We start from the raw sequence: 25,330 nt of genomic DNA on the forward strand, positions 1-25,330 counted from the left end.
CAATCGTATTCTTCTTGTTATTTCCTTTTCGTGGTCCGGGTCTCCGGTTACTACCTGTCCTAAGTAGACATATTCGCCTACTACTTCCAGTATTTCGCTACCTAATGTAAACTGCTGTTCCTTCCCGAGGCTGTTGAACATTACCTTAGTCTTCTGCATATTGATTTTCAAGCCTACCTTTCTACTTTTCCTGTCTAGGTCATCAATCATTATTTGCAGTTCATCCCCCGAGTTGCTTAGCAAGGCAATGTCATCAGCAAATCGCAGATTACTGAGGTATTCTCCATCTACCCTTATCCCTAACTACTCCCATTCCAAGTCTCTGAATACTTCCTCTAAACAAGCTGTGAATAGTACTGGGGAGATTGTGTCTCCTTGCCTAACACCTCTCTTTATGGGAATTTTGTTACTTTCTTTATGCAGAACTATGGTTGCTGTGCAGCCGCTATATATATCTTCCAGCACTTTCACGTATGGCTCGTCTACCCCCTGATTTCGCAATGCCTGCATCCCCGCCGAGGTTTCAACTGAGTCAAATGCTTTTTCGTAATCAATGAATGCTATGTATAAGGGCTGGTTATATTCCGAGCATTTTTCTATCACCTGATTGATGGTATGGATATGATCGATTGTAGAGTACCGTTTCCGAAACCCTGCTTGATCCTTTGCTTGATTGCAGTCTAAGGTTGTCCTGATTCTATTAGCGATTACCTTAGTAAATACCTTATACGTAACAGACAGTAAGCTGATTGGTCTGTAATTTTTAAGGTCCTTAGAGTCCCCTTTCTTGTGAATGAGGATAATGTTTGCATTCTTCCATGGTTCCGGTACCGTCGATAACAGCAGGCACTGCGTTTTCTAGCACGATATCCCCCCCGTCCTTCAGCAAATCTGTAGTTATCTGATCCTCTCCAGCTGATTTCCCCCTTTTCATAGTTTCTAATGCTTTCTTGACCTCGTCCTTCGTCACTGGTGGAACGTCTGACTGTTTTTCCCTACCGCCAATCTCATTACGGTCATGACTACTTTGGCTACTGTAGAGATCTGTATAGAAGTCCTCGGCTACTTTGACAATCTTTTCCATATTAGTGATGACGTTGCCCGCCTTGTCCCTTATCGCATAGATCTGGTTTTTGCCTATGCCCAATTTCTTCTTTACCGCTTTAAGGCTTCCCCCGTTCTTTACAGCATGCTCAATTTTCTCCATGTTATACTTCCTAATATCGGCCACCTTGCGCTTATTGATTAGCTTCGATATCTCGGCCAATTCGATCTGGTCTGTTGGATTGGAAGCTTTCATACTCTGGCGTTTCTTAATCAAATCTTTCGTCTCCTTAGACAGCTTACCGGTATCCTCTCTAACTATCCTACCGCCTACTTTTACCGCGCACTCAGTAATGATATCTCTGAAATTATTGTTCCTTGCCTCTAGGGTAATGTCGCCATCCTCAGTTAGAGCTGAAAACCTATTCTGTAGCGAGATTCTGAACTCTTCTGCCCTCCCCCTCACCGCTAATTCGTTGATGGGTTTCTTTCTTACTAATATGTTGCGTTCCTTCTTCAGATTTAGGCTAATTCGGGACCTCACCATCCTGTGGTCACTGCATCGCACTTTCCCGATTACCTCTACATCTTGCATAATGGCGGGGGTTGAACACATTATGAAGTCGATTTCATTTTTAGTCTCTCCGTTAGGACTTTTCCATGTCCATTTCCGGTTCTTCCGTTTGCTGAAGAAGGTATTCATGATTCGTAAGTTATTGCGCTCTGCAAACTCAACTAGTAACTCCCCCCTGCTATTCCTAGAACCAATGCCATAGTCACCTACTACCTTGTCTCCTGCCTGTTTTTTCCCTACCTTGGGATTGAAATCGTCGTTCAAACATTGAACGACGTTTATTTTACAATTGAGCAAAAGAGGCTCCCTAGTCGGAGGAGGATGTCGAAGCTCGTGGCGCGCTACTTGGCAACACCTGCGTATCTGCTGGTAGTCCTCGTGCAATCTTTGAATATGCGGATCCTTCAGCAAATAATGACGGAACTGGAGATAACAGACGACACCAGCAGCAGTTTGCGCCGATTTGTCGATCACCAAAGCGCGAGTTGAAGCGATGCAAACGTGTAAATCACGCGGCAGGCCTAACTGGCAGGCCGGCATTCCCAGATTGACGACACCTCCGCCTGTTCCCAAGTTTCAGCGTTCCGCCCCAGCCGCTCCCGGCAGCGAAGAGGGCTTGATCGCGGTTCGTTTTTTAACAAGTGATTTCGGTTTTTCGTATCGACAGAATGCAAAACATATTGACACATATGAATAAAAAAATCCCTTCTTTCTAACCACCGAAATGTATGCCATTTGAAAGCCGTTCAATTCCCTTTAAAAGACAACATATTTTGTAGAATGTTGTATGAAGCCGCACGCGGCATTACCTACTGATTTAAACTTGCAGCAACGATTGTTACTTCTTCTTCGACAAAGCCATTTTATTCACAATAACATAAGCTGCAATTCTGCCACAAAAGACAACATATATCAGGTAGAATGCCACTAACTCGCAAAAAAAAAAAAAGATATATGCCCTGAATTCCCAGCCTCCTCATTCACGCTTGACCCCACCGGGGTGACGCAGTGGCTACGGCTCTCGACTACTGTTCCCAAGGACGCGGGATAGAATCCCGGCCTCGGTGGCAGCTTTTCGATGGAGCTGCAAAGCAAGGCACCCGTGTGCTGTGCGCTGTCAGTGCACGCTAAAGAACCCCAGGTGGTCGAAATTTCCGGAGTCCTCAACTTCGGCGTCTCTCATAGCCTGAGTCGCTTTGGGACGTTAAGCCCCAAAAAACGATCATTCACTCTTGAAGTGAGATGTCAAAACAAGTTCTTATGCTTTCCTAAGGCTTACCTAAAGTCAGCGGGTGCCTTGCGGTACCTGTGTGCTAGCTGTAGATTTAAGACTTGTGTCGCCGGTTTCTGAAAAAAAAAAAGGTTGGTAAGGTGAACTTCATGAGGTCGGGAAGCGTATACAGCGTCTAAGGCATCATCTTTTAACGCTATAACCGTAAAGACCCCGTTGTACAATAAAACTGGCGTTGTTGATATTGGCGCTTTCGCTGTTGTCGTTGCTGCGAGCACGGGATCACGGACATGCCTCGGGCAGGTGGTAGTTGCCTGCGAGAAGCCCGCGTACCAATATGTCGGCCCGCTTTACGTCACTAGACTATATGACCTGACAAAACCTGCCAGTTTTGTCAGGTCCTTTTACTTTTAGATTATTGCATAATATGTGTGGGATTTCCAACTGGGCTCGGAATGTGCTATCAGTGCCGAAAGCCACGACATTAGCTCGGGCCACATACGTGGCAGGAAAGAACAACAAACCGAAGCACAGCCAGCGGGCCAGGCTGCTTATTGGGAGCTCCGAACGGTCCTCGTAGCAGCATATGCGCGCTCTGACAGTGCGGCTTCATTTACGTCCGCTATGGAAGCTGCCCGTCGAGATTCGAGAGCAGAGAGAAGGGACTGCCCGCCACCGTACGGCATTCCCTTTCACCCCTGCCGTCTGCATACTGAGTCCCAAGGAAGGAGGGCACGAGAGGATGCATGAGAGCTCCCTTAAGAAAAGCGGGGGAGGGTGTTCGCTGCGTCGTATGGCAGAGGGGAATGTCGAATCCCCACAGGTGAAAATCAAACAATCGAGCACCTCCGCATCAAGACATGCTAGTATTTTCTCACGCAAGCACAGCCGCACACCTTTCTTAAAGCTTGCATTTCCAGCTATCTGTGTAAGGTAATGTTTCACAAAACCTGGGATCTCAGGACTGTATTCCAAGGAGCATGTGCGACAGCATAGAAGCACACAACTGAAAAAAAAAAGCTAGACTAAGCTAATTGCAAATCGAATTTATGCGAACAAGAAACTGGTGCAGGAGATACAGACAGGCGTCCTAACAATATATCGCCGTACTCTTAACGGCGGAGCTTAAGCGCCCCTGATTTTTTTATACCTGATATTACCTGCTTTGAAACATGCCGCTCCCGCCAAATTTACCCTCTTATTATATTTTTGTTCTTTCTAGGATCATCACTTTGGTATTTCGCAACGACCAGAAGAGACGCATTTGTCGAGAAGCATTGCCATGGACATCAGGTCACACCAAGGACCTATGTACCGAGTCATCGACGGCTTCACGTTTAACCTACACGTGTCTGTGGAACTCTTCCGTTCGGCGTTGCGATACCGGCCGAAAGCGGGGGACATATTTCTTGTCACATCTCCTAAATGTGGGACAGTCTGGTTGCAACAGATCGCTTACCTAATTCTTCATGACGGGTTCCCGGCACCCAGTGGGCTGGAATTCTACAGGAGCGCACCCTCACTGGAAATGTTCGGGGCCGAAGACGTGGAAAAAATGTTGCAGCCTGGTCTGATCAGGAGCCACCTTAATTGCAGCCTGGTGCCAAAAAGTCCCCTAGCGAAGTATATCTGGGTATGCAGGAACCCCAAGGACGTATGCGTCTCTTTCTTTTATCACACGAAGGCTTACACAGCTTATGACTTCGCGGATGGAAAATTTGAACACTATTTCAACATCTTCATGCGCGGTGCTAACGACATCGGTGGCTACTTCGATCACTTGCTTTCCTGGTACGCCCAACGTGAGAATCCTAACGTGCTTCTCATCCACTACGAGGACGTTAAGGCTGACCTGCAGAATCAAGTGCTGCGGCTTGCGGCTTTTCTCGGGGAACAATATCCCCGTCGGCTCGTCCAAGAACCAGAAATGCTACGTCGGATCCTTGGTTTCAGCACCATTGATCATATGAAGACTAGGACAGCTAGCAGCGTCAAGGCTATCTTCGACAAGGCATTGGTGAACAACGACAACCTTAATCCTGGTATAAAGCACTACATAGAAACATCGACCGTGTATCCTAAGAACAGCAATTTCTTCAGGAAAGGTGTGATAGGAGACTGGAAAAACCACTTCACGGCAGATATGAATGCCAGAATGGACAAAAAGATTTACGGGAAGCTTTCTGGAACCGAGTTCATAAATATCTGGAAGGCGTACGGCATCCTATAAGCGTCTAGAAGGTGTGCGGTGTAGACATTCTTGAAACATGGCTATTCTTCCCTATTTAACATGGCACAACGTAGAAGCAACAGAATGGAAGACACGTCGTTCGCCTCCTTAATATTGATAATTCTTGCTTTCTGCAAAATAAACAAGTTTATTAGCTTTGGAAGAAATAAATAGCAATAAACATGCAAATGGCATTATTCTGTGGGTTTAGATTTATTTTAGATTTATATTTAACTTTACACCCACCTATAATAACGATGAAGTGACAAGAACATATCATTGTTATGCCCGTTATAACCAAGTTATGCAAAATGAAGACAAATGAACTTAGTTACCTTAATGGCAGCGAAGCAGTGACAGTGGAGATGCCTTAACAGTAATATTCCCTACGCGACATTTTTTCCAGGTTTATAGTATCTTTTGTTCACATAATGTGCAGTTTGTCCCATTACTCCACGTAATTGGGTGTGGAATGTTTAACAAACAAGTCCCTGAAGAGCTTTCATTTCTAGGACTTTTTGTGCATATATGTCTTACTCTAATTCGTCGCTCTCAGAAAAGGTAAAAGCAGATATGATCGCCTCGCTGTTGCAGTCTTCATTCCTGCTGACTGTATCTCGAACATTAAAAATTCTCCTATTTCCGGCATACCGTCCCTATGATTACATCGGTAGAAGCTTAACGAAGCTTCAGGTCACTCGCAGTCGCAACCAAGCCCGTTTTGGAGAAGCAGGTCAGATGAAATTGCAAGGCAGAGAGAACCGTTACGGGGCATACCAAAAAAGAAAACATTCTAAGAAGTGTGCACCTCAGTGACTGACAGAGTTATACATTGCTCACGTGGTCAATGCACCGATGTATCGTCACTGGCTCCGCATCGGGCTTTTTACGGCGCAAAAAACCTCAGAAATATTAATCACGTAACCAGCACAACGAAATTGTGCCTGCGCTCGGAGTACAAGTTTTCTAAACATTTCTGAGACTTCGAATGAAAATGTTTTCTTCTACAAAACATCAACCCGCAACTTATATAAAAGTATTTTCTTATTCTTGGGCTTATGAATGCGTTTTTCAATATAAAGATTTCGCGAAATATTGAGCATAAACTTTTAAAGCTTTTTGAGACAACAAACCTCAGTAAAACTTCTGAAAGTAGTTAAAACACCTCTTAGGAGCCCAGCGTAACGTTCAATTTCAGCCGCCTGGGATTCTTTAAAGTGCCTTGACATCACACAGCGCACGGGAGCCTTGCTATTAGCTGCCGTCGAAAGCGGCCGTCGCGACCCAGATTCGATCCGCTATCATTGAGCACAGAAGTCGAGTTATATAACCACTGCACCACCGCGGCAAGGCTAGGTCAAAATTAACCACACGAATAGAATTATTATAATAGGTTTAAGAACAATATTCACTAACAGCAGTTTAAACAAAAAGGCATTTGTAATGGAGGCGAGTGAGGTGGAGAGGTGATTCCACACCTCGGATGTCTTTTGCATGAATGAACAGAAAAGAAAGTTGGTGCGACTGGTGGGCACGTGTACATTGAACTGTTGGCCGCTGTAGGATGATATGCATGTTGACAGTCCAACTAGTTAATCTCTAGATAATTACTTCTTACTGGGGCTTGTCTGCCGGATAGCCATTCGCGCAGATTAAATTTTTTACGCACCCAATTATTAATACATAAATATTTCCATGAAATGTAATACAATTGGCAATTAGCATTCAATTCATCTGCCACAGATAAAAAGCCCAACATTTATTTAGTCGTAAAACGTGCCTCCGTGGTCCAGAATTAACGTCTATGGCTCGTTACCCAATGGTAACAGGTGGCCTGATTCCAACCTCGCCATACAACCATACAAGAGCCTTGCCATTAGTTATGTGATCCAGTGATTTAACTCATACCGCTGACCAATCTGTTCCCAGCATGCTACCTTCGAACTATTGCCTGCCAAAGTGATTTCATATTTTTCGCTCATAGCACCGGTGCAAACGCCGATAACAGATTTTCCGAAGTTGCCCTGTAATGGTATCCCGTAAAACTTCAGAAGGAAAAAAATTATTGCTGCCCAATAGAGCACTGGAGCTAAAAAATAGTGCCATTTGTTAAGCGATGTGTAAGAAGTTTTTAGGTGTCGGCACTGCGCCCATGCAAATAAATGCAGAGATCTGGTGAGGCGCACACAGGGCACCAATGCGACAAGCCGCGTCAAGCAGCGAAGCTACGATCGCCGTATTTTAGCGAGCATTTTAGGATCGTTCGGGGTCACGACACGGGAGAGCGCTTTCTTAACAGTTCCTTTGCTAGCCTATTCAAGTAATTCTATTTTAACGGCAGAAAAACGTTTGCGATTAATGCGGCAGCTGCATTTGAGGAATGCATATGCTTTCCTTGTAGAAGAAAGAAGAGACACGGAAGAAGAGGCTTTCGGTTTGTGACCTGACGCTATGAAGTAAAACCCCGTGAAACTTAGGTACCACGTGGTTCCCCTTGAACGTGGGCAATAAATGTTTTCGACATCTTATAGACTTAATTGGATTTGATTAGTTACTATTCACTCCGATGCATCAATTCTTCCCCAGCGAAAATTTTATATCCTCCATCTAGAGCAACCATTCGTTTTCTGATCCCTAGCTTCGTTCGAACGTAATACTGTCGACAAACTTCAGGTAACACGGCCTTAAAAATATACGTGATGCTTGATTCACCTAATTGCCTCTAATTAATAAACAATGTACCCTGAATGCACCAAACATTTTCTTCCGCGAGATTGTTTTCATCCTCTATGTAGAACCGCTCAATTTCTTATCACTCGTTTCGTTCGAATGTAATCCTGCCGACGAACTTCTCGTGACACGATATACCAGACGTCTGATTGACTTATTGGTTTTAATGAAACACATATTTACTCTGCATGTCCGATTTTGTTAGGTGATATATTTCATTATGTATCTAGTGTTACCATTCGTGTTCTTTTTCACTCGTTTCATCCAAACGTAATCCTGCCTAAAATTTGCTGGTTACACGACCTTGAAAACACACCCACGTAGAGCTTACCCATTAATATGTTCGCCGAACTGGAAGATTTAACACACCGTCATAAACATGCTCAGTCAACACGTTTCGATAAGCATTATTACCATCCATTACTGCTCAGTGATTCGTTTCAGTCACCTCATGTCAAAGTTCAATGTTTATTCAGAAATAAATAAATCAGTTGACTATACAGAAGATTACAGAAAGAGGTGACCTCTATGTACAAACGAAAAAAGAACAAATAACAACGTGAAGCAGCATTGCATGATTTAGAACTTGTTAGCAAAATTTTGAAAACTACAGCATTATATAAAGCAAGCAACAAATACACTAAAACGGGATTAAAGGAAGCAAACCGGATAAATATGCGGTGAAAAAAATGGCATCAAAAATAAACAATAAATGAGCGGAGCTCACGTTTATACGACGATACACATGAGATGGTTTTATACAATGAGGTGAAGAATCCCATAGCTTTATTAGCGAAAACGCGACACTCTGAATGCCATGTTAGTTCGATTTTTTGTAAGTGCAGAATTATTGTAGGACGCAAATCTAGTATTTCGATTAATTTACTGCAGAAGGTTACGATTATTTAACAGAAGATAAGCAAATACTCCAAGCTTAAAGTTTATGAGCTCAGAAATACGATGGATATATAGGTGAGAGTATAAAGAAGAAATGGAGGAATCCCTATTTGACCAAGTGATTATACGGACTGCTTGGTTTTGTATAATCTGAAGTGCAGAAAGATGAGAGCTTGGGAAACACGAAGGTGTGGAGGGTGTTTTGAAGGGGGAGGTCCCTTGAGGTGAGTCAAATGGGCAGTGGTGGCGGTGGATGTAGGTAGAATGCGAGATAGCCTCTGTGGCATTGCCATTCATTGCATATTTGTGAAAAAGAAGAACAAACAGCAAGTGTTCCAAGTAGTAGCGAGGCAGCAGAAGAAATGACAGAAGGAGCTACCGCTGTCAGCTAGGCGTGCCACTGTGCTGAGGAAGGAGCAGGGAAGAAGAGGAAGTACCGAGCGCTGCCGGCTCCTCGTGCCGCACCTGAGGTCAAATTGCGGCGCCAATGGCTTTGACTTGACGCGGGCGGTAAAGCTTGCTCTTACAAAAACAATGAAATAAATAATAGATTGAAATTAAAAGTAGTCCAGAAATTTATTTCAAACCAGACAAATAAACAAACATGCGCAATAGGTATATCCCGAAACATTACGACATACTAGAGTTTGTCTTTTTGCTGCGGGTTCATGACGTCTGCAGTGTATCATAGTCCTCCCTTCCTGCCATGAGCCTGATTGGAAGCTAAGAGAATACGTTTTTCACCACAGCAGCGAGGGTAAAAGCAAAAACGATCGAGCCTTCGCAGGATACATTGATCGTTACAGGGAAGTGGCAGGATATGCCAAACATTGCATTCATATACCAGCTCCTGTAGAAGCAGGTGCTTCCCGAGAACCTTAGTGGCGTACAATTGTTTTCGAAGATCTTTCGCGCATATTAAGTTGACAGAAAATTTTCGACCGATCAACCAAGCATTCACGGAATGCTTCGACTGTTCGGACATAGGAATTTTAAACAATACTGCGAGCGAACAAATTCGGAGAACTCTGCAATGTGTTTAATATGTCAACAACAAAAGAAAAATGTCATTCCGGAGAAGCCATGGTGAGTTGTCTACACTCTGCTGGGCCAATTTATATCAAGAATGCCAATGTCGGGCGGAAATGTTTACAGCGGTCATTGTGGTTGCTGTTTAACTTTCGACTAATGAGTCACAAGGCAGCTGTCGAAACAATGTCGATATCTGCACACTTGGCAGCACAGGTTCTCTCTAGGCAGCAGTGGACGCGGCTGAGGGCAACGCTCTGTGTCCTGTAATTCCGCACAGGCTTTTGCACGAGGACCCCCCATCGTAGCAAAAGTAGCCCACGTGCCGCCGCATCATCGGACGCTTTGCGCATGCTCCAGCGCCTCCCTTCCCGACCCTCTGGACCAGTATCGCCGACATCATCGTCGACATCGAGCGCCACTGCCACCACACCGCCTGACCTATTTAAAGCCCCGACGCCCCCGAAACGCCTTCACTAGGCAGCAGCGCACGCGGCAGAGAGGCAACGCTCTAACTGTGTCCTGTCATTTCACACAGGTTTGTTACAGTGCATTTTTAAAACTACGTTATTCTTTGCGGCCGTGGCATTCGCTGCCTATTGTGCTTTGTTCTGTAATTGAAAATTTCAACAAATGCAGAACTTGCTAAGGACGTAGATGAACTACGTAAGGACGTTGAGGCATTGCGCGGCAGTCTCACCCTTTTCAATGACCGGTACGTAACTATGAAGCAACAGCAAGAGGCTCTTGTAAAAAAACAACAACAAAGATATGGCTCACAAAAACGGGCAGCTCACGCAACGAGTTGCTGAGCTTGAGCAGTACTTTCGGCAGAACAACGTCGAAATCAAAGGAGTACTCGTCACACAGGGTGAGAGCAGTGCCGCGATTCCTCATCGCATAGGTGATGAGGTTGGTTGTCGTGTAGCAGAGACTGACATTGATGTTGTACACCGTGTCCCAACAAACAATAATGGTGGGCTCAACATAAATACTAAGTTTTGGTCACGAGAGAAAAAGGTTGCGTTTACCAAGAAAGCAAAGAAGGCACGGTTGACGACAGAATCTCTTGGCTTCAGCGCTCACCTGAGCAATCCTGTCTTCATTAACGACCACTTGACACCTCACAACAAACGACTGCGGGCAAAAGCACTTGAACTAAAAAAAGAAAAAGACTGGAAGTTTGTCTGGGTGGGCAACTGCCGGATCAAGGCCCGAAAGACAATAGATAGCCTCGTTTTTATATCTCCAGCCAGAATGGCCTTTCTAGTTTCAACTAATCGACATAGGTTTTTCATCTTTAACCACGGCATCTTATACTATTGAACAATTCAAATCACTTTTTCGTGGCGCTGCTCCTTCTTCGTAATTCGTTATTCATCTGAATATACACAACCTACCATGTCATTACGATGATTTAGTAAATTTCTCAACGCTTACCGAACATGCATTCTCTCTTATATGTCTTTCTGAAACCTGGCTTTCGTCTGTTACTGATAAACTCTTTCGTATCCCAAATTATCAAGTAGAATACGCACATCGTTTCTATAGCCGATATGGTGGGTCTGCCATTTTCATTTCCAGTTTTCTAACATATGGTGACCAACACACGTAGCAAACAGAACAACAACCGAGCTGCCCTTTTTTTTTTAATCAAGCGATGCTCGAGACAGACGAGGACGACGCTCGACGCTCAGCCACGCGCCAAGACAATCGGCGACTTGGTGGCGCTAGACGATGGGCGGCGGTGTGGCATTGCCCTCCTTCCAAGAGGCATCGACCCGATGCCGCGAACGTAGGGGAACAATAGAAAAGCGGGGGAAGTTATACGGGAGTCTCTGGCTCTGGTTTGAACCCTAAAACGGTTTAACGATTGTAGTAGGACTTCATTCTGGCGACGTGAACTATTTCATGCCGACAGGAGCGGACAGTGTCTTGTGGTAGCACCTCGTAGTTCACTGCGCTGATGCGGCGGAGCACCTCGTAGGGTCCAAAGTAATGGCGCAGTAGCTTTTCAGAGCGCCCCCGCAACCGTATTGGGCTCCAAACCCAGACTTGATCGCCGGGTGTGTAAGTCACCTCTTGGTGTCGCAGGTTGTAGCGCTGGGCGTCGTGTACTTGTTGGTGGCGAATTCGCTATCGGGCAAGTAGGCGTGCGGCTTCTGAGTCACGAATAAATTGGTCAGCCCCCACGACAGTGCAGGGAGTAGAATCCGGACGAAGCATGGCATCCAGCATAGTCAAAGGTTCGCGTCGCTGGACCAAATAAAAGTAGAGAAGCGTGTAGTTTCCTCGAGCGCAGTGTTGTATGCGAACGTGATGCACGGCGGAATTCGGTCCCAGTTCCCATGATCGTCGTCTACATACATAGAAATCATGTCAGCAATTGTCTTAAGCCACTCAGTTAGTCCATAAGTTTGAGGGTGATAGGCAGTTGTCTTGCGGTGGGTGGTGTCCCTGAGTCGAAGGACCTCGCTCGTGAGTGCCGGCAAAACGAGGTTTCCCTTTCAGTTAGGACGGCTGATGGAGCGCCGTGACGGAGTACAATGTTGTGAACGAAGAAATGCGCGACTTCCTCTGCAGTACCACGGGGAATGGCCTTGGTCTCACAGTAGCGGCTGAGGTAGTCAGTGGCAACCGCTATAAACATTTTGCCCATGGAGGACTTCGGGAATGGGCCCAGTAAGTTCATGCCGACCTGTTGAAATGGGAATTTCGGGGAATCGATAGGCTGCAGGAGGCAAGCTGGTTTAATGGGCGGTGTCTTCCGACGCTGGCACAAACGGCAGGTACGGACGTAGCGGTGCACAACGGCAGCTAGCCTGGGCCAGTAGTTACGTTCGGCGTATCCGTGCCAATGTGCGAGAAAAACCGAGATGGTCAGAAAAAAGGTCGTCGCGGCACGCACGAAAAACTTCGTCATGAAGCGTGGTGGGCACTACTAGTAGATAAACAGTTTTTGTTGGACCGACCGTAGCTCTTCTTGTAGAGCACACCATCGCGCAAGCAAAGTGACGACTGTCCGCGCCTGAAGAGCTGAGGAGATGACACGGCTCCTTCGAGGTATTCGATGAGGGGCAAAAGTTCAGAATTGGCCGGCTGCTTTCGGGCTAAAGTTGACGTCGTGTAACACCGAGGAAAGCGGTATCGTCGTCGGAGCCGTCCGCTTGGCAGGGAGTAGAGGTACGAGACAGGCATTCAGCAACACTGTGTTTCTTGCCGGACTTGTGCACGATAGTAATGTCAAATTCTTGCAGCTGAAGGCTCCATCGAGCAAGCCGACCCGATGGATCTTTCAGGTTTGCCAGCCAATACAGTGAGGGATGGTCGCTCACGACACGAAACGGACGACCGTACAAGTACGGACGAAATTTCATGACGGCCCACACAAAAGCAAGGCACTCCTTTTCCGTAGTTGAATAGTTAACTTCAGAACGGGACAAAGTGCGACTGGCGTAAGCAATTATGCGTTCTGCACCGTCCCGCCACTGAGCAAGGACCGCACCGAGGCCAACGTTACTGGCATCCGTGTGCAGTTCCTTGTCGGCCTCTTCGTCGAAGTGGCAAAGTATAGGCGTACATTGGAGACGGGATTTGAGTTCTGTGAAGGCTTTTTCCAGGTTGAGGCCCCAAACGAGCGGTTCGGCGTCTTTTGTCAGGCGAGTCAGTGACTCAGCGATGTTGGAGAAATTGTGAACAAAGCGACGATAGTACGCGCAGATGCGGAGAAATCGACGCAAGCTTCGTTTATCTATTGGTTTGGGGAATGAAGCGACAGCGGCCGTCTTTTCTGGGTCTGAGCTAACACCTCGAGCGCTGACAATGAGGCCGAGAAATTTCAGCTCATTAAAAGCAAAGTGGCACTTTTGGGGTTTTTAGAGAGAGACCGGCAGATCGTATGGCCTCCAAAACAGCGCGCAAACGTTTCAGGTGCTCGTCGATCGTGTCCGAGAAACTTTCAACGTCGTCGAGATATACGAGGCAGGAGTGCCACTTCAGGCCAGAGAGTACGGTGTCCATCATTCGTTGAAATGTGGCAGGGGCCAAGCACAGGCCAAACGGGAGCACTAAACGCCTACAAACCTTCCGGCGTAATAAAAGCGGTCTTCTCACGGCCTCGCTCGTCAATCTCTATTTGCCAATATCCACTGCGGAGGTCAAGTGACGAAAAGTAAGTGGCATGGCGAAGGCGATCGAGGGAGTCTTCTATGCGCGGCAGGGGGTACACATACTTTTTTGTGACGTTGTTGAGGCGTCTATAATCCACGCAGAACCTGAAGGTTCCATCCTTCTTCGCGACGAGGACAACAGGTGAAGCCCAGGTGCTTGTGTCGACGATTGGATAACGTCGTCCTGGAGCATTTCTGTTACTTGGCGGCGGATGGCGTCACGTTCTTTTGAAGACACCCGGTAAGGACGCTGACATAGTGGACGTTGGTTGTCGGCAACTGTAATTCGGTGCTTCGTTAGTGGGGTCTGTCGGACCTTGGAGGTTGATGCAGAACAATCGCGGAACGAATTGACAAGATTCTCTATGCAGCGTTTCTGACTGGGCAAGAGGTGTGGGTTCACATCGGTCTGAATAGCTGTAGACGTCGCATTGTCGAGGTCGTTGGATAAATGTTACTGACCTGTACATCCTCCAAGTTCTTCAAAATAAGCGACCGTCGTGTTCGCCGTCAAATGTTGGGGTTCACACGTGAAGTTTGTCACTAACACTTCGGCTTTTGCCCACGGACAAGTTCGACAAGGCCCCGAGCTACACAAACTTGTCGATTGAAAAGCAGTGACATGTTAGCTTCGGTAATGCCACGCGTGCCGGTGCTGTGATCACATTTGACTGTGACGAACTTGCTCGCCCGCGGAGGAATTATATGGTCGTCAGTGACGCGCAACATCGCTTTCCGGAAGTCTGTGTTGCTATCAGCGTCTCGCTTGGTTGAAAACGATACCATGAGCTGCTCTCGAAGGTCTATAACAGCACCATACTCTTGAAGAAAATCCAAGTCTAGAAACAAATCTTTGCAGCAGTCTTGTAATACGGCAAAGGTGACAGTGAATCTAAAACAGCAGATCTCTATGGGGCAAGTGCACATGCCAATCGGAGTCATCACATGGCCACCTGCAGTGCGCATCATTGGCCCAGACCAAGGCGTCGGAACCTTACCGAGTGCCGTGGCTAGCTGGCTGCTCAATACGGAAACATCGGCCCCGGTATCCAAAAGTGCGGTCACGTCCCAGCTGTCAAATTTCCCCGGAAACAATGCGCTCGTAGCACGTCGGTAAGTTCGTCGGATCGGGACGTCGCCGCTCGGGCCGTCGCGTGAAATCGTCGGTTGGAGCCTGTTTAATCTGAGACGTAGCGACAGCCTCACCCCCGTAGGTCGCCGTGTTTAGTTTTTCCGGCTAGGGGACGTGCCTCTGAATTGCCCAGAGGATGAGTATCAACTGGGTGAGCGCAAAACGCCTCGTCGATGACGATCGCGGCTGCCGTTGCGGTGACAACGGGTCCATCGTGTTAGCAGCCAGGTATTCCTCAATCTCCTGTGGTCTTTCACCATAGCGAGGTCGAGACACGTTTGGTGGAAATCCTCTCAAGCCTATTCTTAGGTATGGGCAATTGCGAAGAATGTGGCCAGGCTCGCCGCAGTGATAACAGAGCGGCCGTCTGTTGGGTGTGCGCCACAAGTGCGCCTTGCTGTTGGGGGCGCTGGTCTTGCTGCAGCTCGACGGCGCACAGATCTTGTTGCTGCTCAACAGGTAGCGAGGCGGTGGTCCGGCAACGGTGTGGAATGAATGTGGCTCGGGGGCAGGTTGACGTAGGACATCACTACACGTCATTATGCATGGCTCTGGTTGTGGTGCTGGTGGTGGCGGCACCGCTCGCCAGATTTCGTCACGAATGACGTCGCCGATAGAATAATTCACTGCAGGTGGTGCATCCAAGGGGAGGTTCTGCAGTTCTTCGCGGACAATGCTCCTCACAAGCTCCCGCAATGCCTCGTCCCTAGCTGCTGGCACGGACGCGCAGTAGGGTGTGGTCGCTACGCTTGCCTGACGACCGTATTGGGTACAGCGTTCCTGCAGTGAACGTTCCATGCTCGTAGCTTCTCTCGCGAAATCTGCGACAGTTCTTCGAGGGTCGCGAATGAGGCCAGCGAACAACTGTTCCTTCACCCCGCGCATGAGGTGCCGTTCTTTCGTTGCCTTGGGCATGTTAGGTCGGCCCGAATGAAAAGTCGCATGTCCTCTACAAACATGTCCACGCTCTCATTTGACTGCTGAGACCTCGAACGAATTGCTATCTCTGCGTTTTCTTTGCGCGCACGCGAGCTGAATGTTGGGAGCAACTCACGGCGAAAGACGGCCCAGTTGACAAAGGACGCCTCGTGGTTCTCAAACCACGTCTTGGCTGAGTCTTGTAGTACGAAGTACACATTCATTAGCTTCCGCTCGTCGTCCCATTGGTTGAATGCGGCCACACGGTCACAACTGGCCGACCAGTCTTCGACATCTTCCAACCGGTCACCGTGGAATGATGGCGGCAATCGAGGTGCGAGAAGGACCTACGGTGGGGCGTTGCTAGAATGCTGACTTGTCTGGCTGCCCGTTGTAGACGTCATGGCTCGCAGCGGTGTGGTCAGTGGTTCGAACTCAGGTTGCAGGCCTCGGAGGCGACGGGTCGCTTTATGGACGGGAGTGGCATCTGAGCGTCGATGAGCAGCGTCACTGGCGTCTTCGGGGGCAAAGTACATGGAATCTTATCCTGCAAAATTTACCAAATGTCACCAACACACGTAGCAAACTGAAGAACAACCGAGCTGCCTTTTTTTTTTTAATCAAGCGAAGCTCGGGACAGACGAGGACGACGCTCAGCCACGCGCCAAGACATTCGGGTACTTGGTGGCGCTATAAGATGGGCAGCTATGTGGCAATATAATCGCCAACATGACATTATATTTTCCACTTACAGTTTCGAATCTGTTTGGGTAGAAATTCACAAACCATTCCTTTCCAACAGGAACACAGTAATCGGAACTATATATCGCTCTCCTTCCTCATCCTAATATTGATCATGCTGAACCGCGAAACGAAAAACATTATCATTTCGGGAGACATAAACATAAACATTATTGACGAAAATGACGTCTACAGCATGAATTATAACAACTGTTTCCTTGGTCATGGTCTACAATCACTTATCAGTTCACCTACGCGCTGAAGTTCTGGTGGCCCTACCACACTTATCGACCACATTCTAACATAAGTTCTTCTCATATTGCTGGAGGGGTTAATATTCATTTAACTGATCATTTCCGTATTTTTCTTTTACTGGATAGCGTTACGAACCGTACAAAGACATTCATTACGAAACAATTACTTGATCACTGCAAATGTGCATGGAATATAGCTCTTGTAGACTGGAGCGACGTCCTGAATGAAAGTTGCCCTGATACAGCGTTTGAAAAGTTCATTAGTAAAAAATTAAAAGCCTTAACTCTTCTACAACGACTTTTAGACAGAAGAAAAATTTTCGGTGCCTAGAAACCCATGGATTACGGGAGGGTTATTGCTTTCCATCGCAAAAAAATATAATCTCCGGAAAAAACTTAAAAAGCAGCCGTTTAACGTCACACTTCTTAACCGCTTCAAAAAGTGCTGTCACATTCTAACAGGTGTGCCTACGTAGTTATTACCAAAACAAAATAAATATAATGCAAATAGCACTCGTAAAAACTGGGAACTAATTAAAGAATTCTTAAATCTGGCTGCCCATGAACATACCATGACTAATCTTAGCGATAGCACCGACACACTCTCAAATGCTAAGATATCGCCAACGCTTTTAATCGTATTTTCAGCGCTGACACAGAAATCGTTAATTTAGTCACCAGTGCGTACACTCACCCCTCATTCCTTTTTTCTATACCCAACTTCTGCTACCGAAGTTCTTCAAACCATTAGGCAATTAAAATATGCTGTTCCCGGGCTAGATGAAATTGCTCCAGCTAAAATAAAACTTATTGCAGAGGACATTTCGCCTGTTCTGGCTCACTTAATTAATGCTATGTTTAAATTTGGCAGTTTTCATAATCAGTTGAAATGTGGAAAGGTGGTACCCGTTTTCAAAAAAGGCGACCGCAGTATCATAACCAATTACCGTCCCATTACTATACTACCATTTTTCAGTAAACTGACTGAAAAATTAATCGTCATTTGTCTAACAAATTACCTTCTTAAATTCGATCTCTTAACTCCCCACCAATTTGGACTCAGGCCAAATTACTCCACCGAGCTTGCATTAATAGAATTCACTGACCAAATTAAGCGTTCCCTTGATCGTGGTTTCTTTGTTGGCGCACTTTTTATTGATTGACCTAAAGCGTTTGACACAATTACCCATATTATTTTCTTTCAAAAATTAGAATGCATTGGTGTTTGTGGTCGTGCACTTAGCCTAATTCGTACTTATCTCACTGACAGACTTCAAATTGTTGAATTTGGTGGCATATTTTGGAAACCAAAGCTAATAATCCGCGGTGTGCCACAGGGATCCATTTTAGGCCCTCTCATCTTCCTTGTCCATATTAATGACTTGCCAAAATGCCTCAACTACTCTAGTTCAATTATATACGCTTACGATACTATCATTTTTCCCACGCTAGTGACATTTTTATACTAACCGCCAATTTGAACACTGACCTTCTGAGTATTCATACCTGGTGCCGTAATGATAATCTACAAATAAATCAAGAAAAGACCGCCTTTATGGTTTTTCATTCATGCAACATGGAGGTAGTTCCTACTCCTCAGGTGCATTTAGGTATGGACGTAATTTACCCGTAAGAATCCACTACATTTCTTCGTGTCATTTTAGATAATCAACTTAAGATTTGTCAGCAAACAAAATTCAATAAATCTAAAGCAGCTTTAAGTATTCACGTGATAATTAAATCCCGGCATTACTTCGAGACCTACCTACACTTCGCATGTTATATTCTCCTTCGTACATAGCCACCTCCCATATTGCATATCATCTTGGGGTAACACATACAACACTCACCTTTCATGTGTTCGCCACCTGCAAAATCAAGCACTCCTAATGATTACTTTCAGCCCTTACCGTGCATCCGTTGTCAATTTTTATCGCACACTTAACATACTGCCATTGTCGCTACAGTTTAATTTTAGGTTGGCATCAATTATCGTTAAAAACGCGTAATAATCGTGTTGTTCGTAGAGGTTTTAAGTCCTCCAAGCTCTTTAACAATAATAACAAAATATGCTGAACATCATAATCTACTATTACCCAAAATCAGGACTAATTATGGCAAACAAACTGCATACTTCTCAGGCATATCTGTGTGGAATTCACTGCCTTCCGAAGTAAAATTACAGCGAACTCTTCATTCATTTCATCATTCTTTAAGGACTTACTTATTTTCTACCTTGTTTTGTTCCTCCGAGTAAAGATGTTTCCCTGGATCATAAGTTTCTGTGTTTACATTATTTCATTATTTGTTCAGCAAATTGCATTCTCAGATTTCAGCAATTGGTGCACGTTTTTTCCAGTTCTTGATTATTTAGAATTTTCTATACTGTTTGTTGTTTGCATTGTATTATATATTATTGTTAGTACTATAAGTTCTCTCCACGCCTGTATATTCTTTTCTCATGACTGCCTAGTATATTACCCGCGAAGTTTACTCATTTTTTCATAGGAGGTCCCCCGGACAGTTTTTACTTCAGGACCTTCTGTAATACTGATAACCATGTACATGTCTGTAACAATGAAAATGAAATGTGGCGATGATGATGATGATAGCGCATTAGCGTTTAAGTGCAAGAAATACGCGATCTGGTATGGGTTGTGTGTCGTTGCTAGACCAAATGACATGACACCACTGGACAGTCTTAGAACACGTAGACACAACCTTGCATATATTTCGGTCTCAGGCTTATAACACACAGTGTTCCGTCTAATTTTAACCAAGGGTTAAAAAAATAAACCTTGTGAGGAAGGCTAGGTAAGCAACTTGAATACAGCTGCCAGCCGTATTGCGCACCGCAGGCAATGTTTTGTTTTGTTATTTCTCTGAGTAATAAAGTATTTTTCACAATTACGAATAACGAGTGCGGCAATAAATGCGATTTTCATAGATAGGACGCTCTTTCGGAAACCCCAATTTTATTTAATTGCAAAAGAAAGCCTCAAGTGTATCGCTTTTCAGAGCTCCAAAGAAAGGCCGAGAAATAAGACTATCAGGTCACGAACACATTCGCGCGCCACGATTGTGCTGCTCGCCACTGTTGCTTGAGGGAACGAAATAAGTAGTAGCTATGACTCGATGATACAGCGGTAGGCTGATATGGAGACAATGGTTGTACCGTCAGATGCGCCGACTGGCACGCGCGGGCGAAACAACTACCGGAGACATTCAGCCTGCCGCTGGACTAATGCAGCCGAATAAAGGCCTCAGCTGATTTCTTTCACTCGTGGCACGTTTGGGATCGAAGCAATAGTGGCTCGTGAATGCTTTAGTCACGTGAATTCTTGGTTGGATGAATGAATGGATGGAATATAGGAGCGTCCCCTTTGAAACGGGGTGGTAGCAGTAGCTATCATGCTCATTTTTCTCCATGTATCTTAATTATTAATTTAGATTGGTTACCCTAACCATCATTCTATTTCTTAAATTTTTGTTTCAACATTACTAACATTATGTCACTTCTCTGCTTTTAAGCCACCAATCTTCCAGTCGTTTTTTCTCGTTTCCACCGCCGGTTTATTCACCCGGCCACTGGTATCTCTAAATCCCAGAGCTTAAGGAACAGTTACTGCGCCTGCATCAACTTCTGGGTGGATACCATTACATTCGAGTATAATATGGTCAATTGTTTCACCGGAGTTACCACATACAGCACATGCGTCATCTTCATTGTTAAATTTCTTTTTGTAGCTGAGTGTTCTAAGGCACCCTGATCTAGCTTCAAAAAAGTAGGGCACTGCCTCTTCAGTTATGAAGGAAAGCTTCCTTCCTGATCTGCATTTTCCACACTCTGTTTCTTCTCCATCGAATTTATCCAATTTTTACCTTCTGTGTTTTTCACCTGTTGCCTAATACTCTTTATTTCTCCGTCCTTGTAACTAGCGTACTTACTAGTTAGTTTCCTAGTTCTTTTCCTCCATTGTGAGTCAACGCTTTTTAAGTACAGGTATTTAAATAGTTTAGCTGGCCATCTGTTGCTGTCCAATTTCCTCAGGCGTTCCTCATATAATATTTTACTCTGAGCTTCCCGTACTTCGAAAGATGCCCAGCACATATCTCCCTGTACCGCTTCATTTGTGGTTTTGCAGTGGGCACCTAGTGCTAATCGTCCAACGGCTCTCTGATTTATTTCTAATGTCGACTGTACTTCTGATTTTAGGCACAAAACCGCATTTCAGAAAGTAAATCCGGGCACCATAATTCCTTTCCAAATACCCCTCAAAAACTCATACCTGTTGCATCCCCACAATGCGCTATGGTTCATTATCCCGGCATTCCTTCGTCATTTGGCTTTAAGTGATTGCTCATACTTGGTACCAGAACAGAAGTGCCATCTATAGACGTTGCACTGCAGACATGTTCATTAGGCCGTACTGTATATTGCAGGGATGATACAAGTGTTTATTTGTTTTTGTTTTTCGACAACCGCCGGCATACGGCTGTATCATTGTGATTTTAGCGTGAGCATCGATTCTGTCCTATGTTTTGCTCGTTGTTGCGAGATTCTTCCTTATCCTTTTCTTTGTTGTGAAACTTGCGTTGAGAGGACAACAGAATATTCCTGCCACTCGGGTGTGTTTCTGCGATGTTCCAGATTACGCTAGTTACGATCTGCTGCTTTATCTCGATGTTTCCTTGCGCCTTGATATTGAGCGTTGGCGCGTGCGATGAGCATTCTTAGTTCAACGACCGACAAGCACGTTCGTTGTTATCGCCGGCGCCGATTCACTTCTTTTGCGGACGCAGTAAGCCCAATAAAGAGTTTCTTGAGTAAACTCCCAGGCTCTTCATTTGTTGTCATCGGCCTTGTTACCACCAAGTGACCATGTAAAGCATGGTGCAGGCTTTATAGCACTGTTTTACTATCGTTATCATGTGTGCCTATTGCCTTGTAACTCAACACAGGACGTGACATGTACCGTTTGGTGTGCTCTCCGCACTAAAATTGAGGTTTACATGGATATTGCGCTGTGCAGATGAAGCTAACGAAACCAGTAGGCGCTTCATGTGTATCGCAAATAGCGCTGGATTGCTTTTTCGATGAGCCTCCAGCGCCTGCTAAGTTTCGATGGTCTAGAATATTGCTGTCTGAGCGTGCAGCTTTACTGCAGCCGGCACGCATGTAGAGCGTTGCCCGATCGTAGAATGTAGGGAAAGAGTAATTATACTGCGCGACCAGGATGTGAGATATTGTTATGACTGACAGACACACTCGAGAGAAAGTCGCGAATTTTGGAAGCTCAGCAGTTCAATTCTGTCCTGTGATTGCAGGGACAGCAGCAACTTCTGCCATAGCGTCCAGCTGCTGCAGACGTCTGTGTGACTGAAACGCAGCTTTAAGCTCATTTTGGCCGGTCAAACTTTGCTCTGGCTGTACGACTGTGAGGACTTATGTCTGCAAAGATTACACGTCAGGCATTACTTGGTAAGAGTAAAAAGCAAGTCCTGTGTGTTCTGAGGTTCTATATTGCTGGTGGAATGTCGCTACGCGCTGACCCTACTAATTGCTTTGAGTCCGTTCAAACCTTTACTGTGGCGGCTGCGCACAGATTCATTGTCAATTTTGCGCAAAAAACAGTGCCTCGCTCATTTTATAGCTTGCCGTTCATGAAATCTTTCAATAATCCTCATAAATTTACCGCCTCTTAAGCTTTCACAAATGCTTATCTTAGAAACAAAAAACTAGCACATTGAGAGACTCTGTTGAAATAGATTAAATACTTATTTATTTAGAACAACCTCAGTTCCATTTTAATGAAGCTCTTACCAGTAAGGCGAAGTGACAAGGTAGCTCAGTGTAGTTTCAGCATATATTGAAAGTTACACCTGCTGATCTCTGGGCTCTAGTGCTTCCTTGAGCTAAAAAATAAAATTAAATACGTTACAGTTTATTCAAAGCGCATTCAGCACACATCTGGCTCATTGTGATACGTTTTAATGCTAACTGGGCAAACGTGCTAGAAATATTTTTGGTACAATTAGGTTGTATAAATGCCGAACTCGCAACACCGAACAGCTGAGTTAATTCAATAAAAGTGTGATCACAGAAGTTTTACTTTATGGACTGTCAGCGAATACAAAGATATCACGCCCCGATGACGAGAACTCAAAATGAGTTTACAATAATCAGTGCAAATGAAAGAGTATCCAGGGTTGAATTTCTTGTTGTGACAACATTAACTCAATATTGTGAAGGCGTCGCCAGAGGAAGAGAAAACCTCGATTTAGCCATAAGGGCCGCAGCCTGCCTACCAACACAGGAGTAAAAAGCGAACACACTGAAGCAAACAGCTCGATTTTATCATTTGATGAATGGAACACACCCCTATGTATGTATGTATGTATGTATGTATGTATGTATGTATGCATGTATGTATGTATGTATGTATGTATGTATGTATGTATGTATGTATGTATGTATGTATGTATGTATGTATGTATGTATGTATGTATGTATGTATGTATGTATGTATGTATGTATGTATGTATGTATGTATGTATGTGTGTATATATATATATATATATATATATATATATATATATATATATATATACATATATATATATATGTGTGTGTGTGTGTGTGTAAGATTGTTTGTTTGTTTGTATGCATGCATGCATTTAAGTATGTATCCAAGGTAGCACATGCGACCACCCTGATATTGAAAATTGATTGGCTACGTCTAGTCCGCCAGTGGCCAGGCGTTGCCAATGCGCTATCTATAATGGTATAGCCATGCGATAACATTGACCACTCTTGGACCAGTGATTTACATGTTCCCCATGATTGGCATTCATGGGCTATCAATGGGTAATAATGACCTTGCATATAGAATTGCTTGCCAACATTGTATACGCAATGATATATAATGCCCAACATTACCCAGCCATCGGCAATGTCTTGCCCATAATTCGCTAATCATGGCATACATTGGCAACAATTTTTCCTGCCGGTATATATGGCTTGTCGACATTGAATAAAGCTTGGCATTTTTTGGCCAATATCATTCCGGCAGTCTTAGCGGCTTGCCAACATTGTATGCATCTTCAGTTACAGTGGTCGATATTGCCCTACGAGTGGTGGCCACTGGCCTACATTGGACATATCATGGCATGCATTAGTAAATATTGTCCAGTCAGTAGTGACGGCTTCTTAACATTGAATATATATTGGCATACACTTATCCATATGCCCCTGCCAATCGGGATGGCTTCCCAACATTCTGTATATCTGCAGATAAAATGGTCGATGATGGCATGCAATAGTAAATATCCTGCCAGTATTGCTGGCTTGTCGACTTTTATTATATCCTAGCATATATTGGTTAATGGTATTCTGCCTGTCTTAGTGGCTTCCCAACAATGTATACTTTTTGGTCCCAGTGGGCATTATTTCTTAACGAGCTGTCGCGACTGGCCAGCATTGCACCTGTAATGGCATTCATTGTCGAGTATTGCAATGCCAATATTGGCTGTTTGTCAGCATCGAATGTATCTTGGCATACACGTTTTGCTCTGAAAGCAGAGCTTGAATCTCGTGAGAACGCCCACGAAATGGCGCATCAGGAATTGTGAGATTCCACGAAGTAAGTAGCCCGAAGTCGACTGGGAGATCATGGCTAGTATACGAAACCTAGCCAGATGACATAAGCTTCAAACCGCCACTACGATGCGCCTCAAGTGAAACCGCAGGTGTGGTCCGCCGAACGAGACATTCTCGAGAAGATCCTGAGCTACTTGGTAGTCACGCTAGTGCCAGCTGCCGGTACCCCTTAAGACCAACTCGGGAAAGCCGGCCCATTTGTCTAGCTCACGGTAAAGTGCCCATTTGTGCACCTCCGCCCATAACGATAGATGTGGTAAGTCCATTTCGCCATTTGGCTTATCACCGCACATTCTTAACGGCGGAGAATCCGGTTCAGAGCGCTGCAGAAGCGCGCCGAGCACAGGTTCAAAGATCAGCGGCTAAGGAGAGTCGGGAGCCAACTTCAGTAGAGCGGTGTCTCAGTGGCGTGATTCCGTTCTCTCAACGGTAGAGTCCTCTCTGAGCAGCGTCACCTGGCGACAGATAGCAGAAATAATGTAAAACTAATTAAGAGTGCATTTAAAGCCTGCCGCATTCGTTGCCTGTAATGGTCATTATAAAATATTTGCCAAGGCTGTTTGTTGTCACCTGTAGCTGGTTATTATGGACATGATGGGTTCACATCAGGTACGTGGTATCAGAGGGCGCAGTATTCAAGCACACATCCATATTGCATAGTTCAGTAATCGAGACAGTATCAGATGAGACCTACCATGTAGCTCTTATTCAAATTGGCCTG

At 45.2% G+C, this 25,330-nt stretch overlaps 1 protein-coding gene across 1 annotated transcript; it reads left to right on the forward strand.

The window, feature by feature from the left end:
- Positions 1-4,131: 4,131 nt before the first annotated feature.
- On the forward strand, positions 4,132-5,079 carry LOC146192597 (sulfotransferase ssu-1-like). The gene has a single exon (XM_084600060.1). The coding sequence runs from the start codon at positions 4,132-4,134 to the stop codon at positions 5,077-5,079; it is 948 nt and encodes a 315-aa protein (XP_084456186.1).
- Positions 5,080-25,330: the final 20,251 nt, after the last annotated feature.

The sequence above is a fragment of the Amblyomma maculatum genome, chromosome 4 (assembly GCF_055883805.1).
Source record: "Amblyomma maculatum isolate TAMU_Amacu chromosome 4, ASM5588380v1, whole genome shotgun sequence".
In the NCBI taxonomy this organism is placed as follows: Eukaryota; Metazoa; Arthropoda; class Arachnida; order Ixodida; family Ixodidae; genus Amblyomma; species Amblyomma maculatum.

Coding starts and splice junctions, on each gene's coding strand:
- LOC146192597 (XM_084600060.1), top strand. CDS start 4,132: ATGGACATCAGGTCACACCAAGGACCTATGTACCGAGTCATCGACGGC.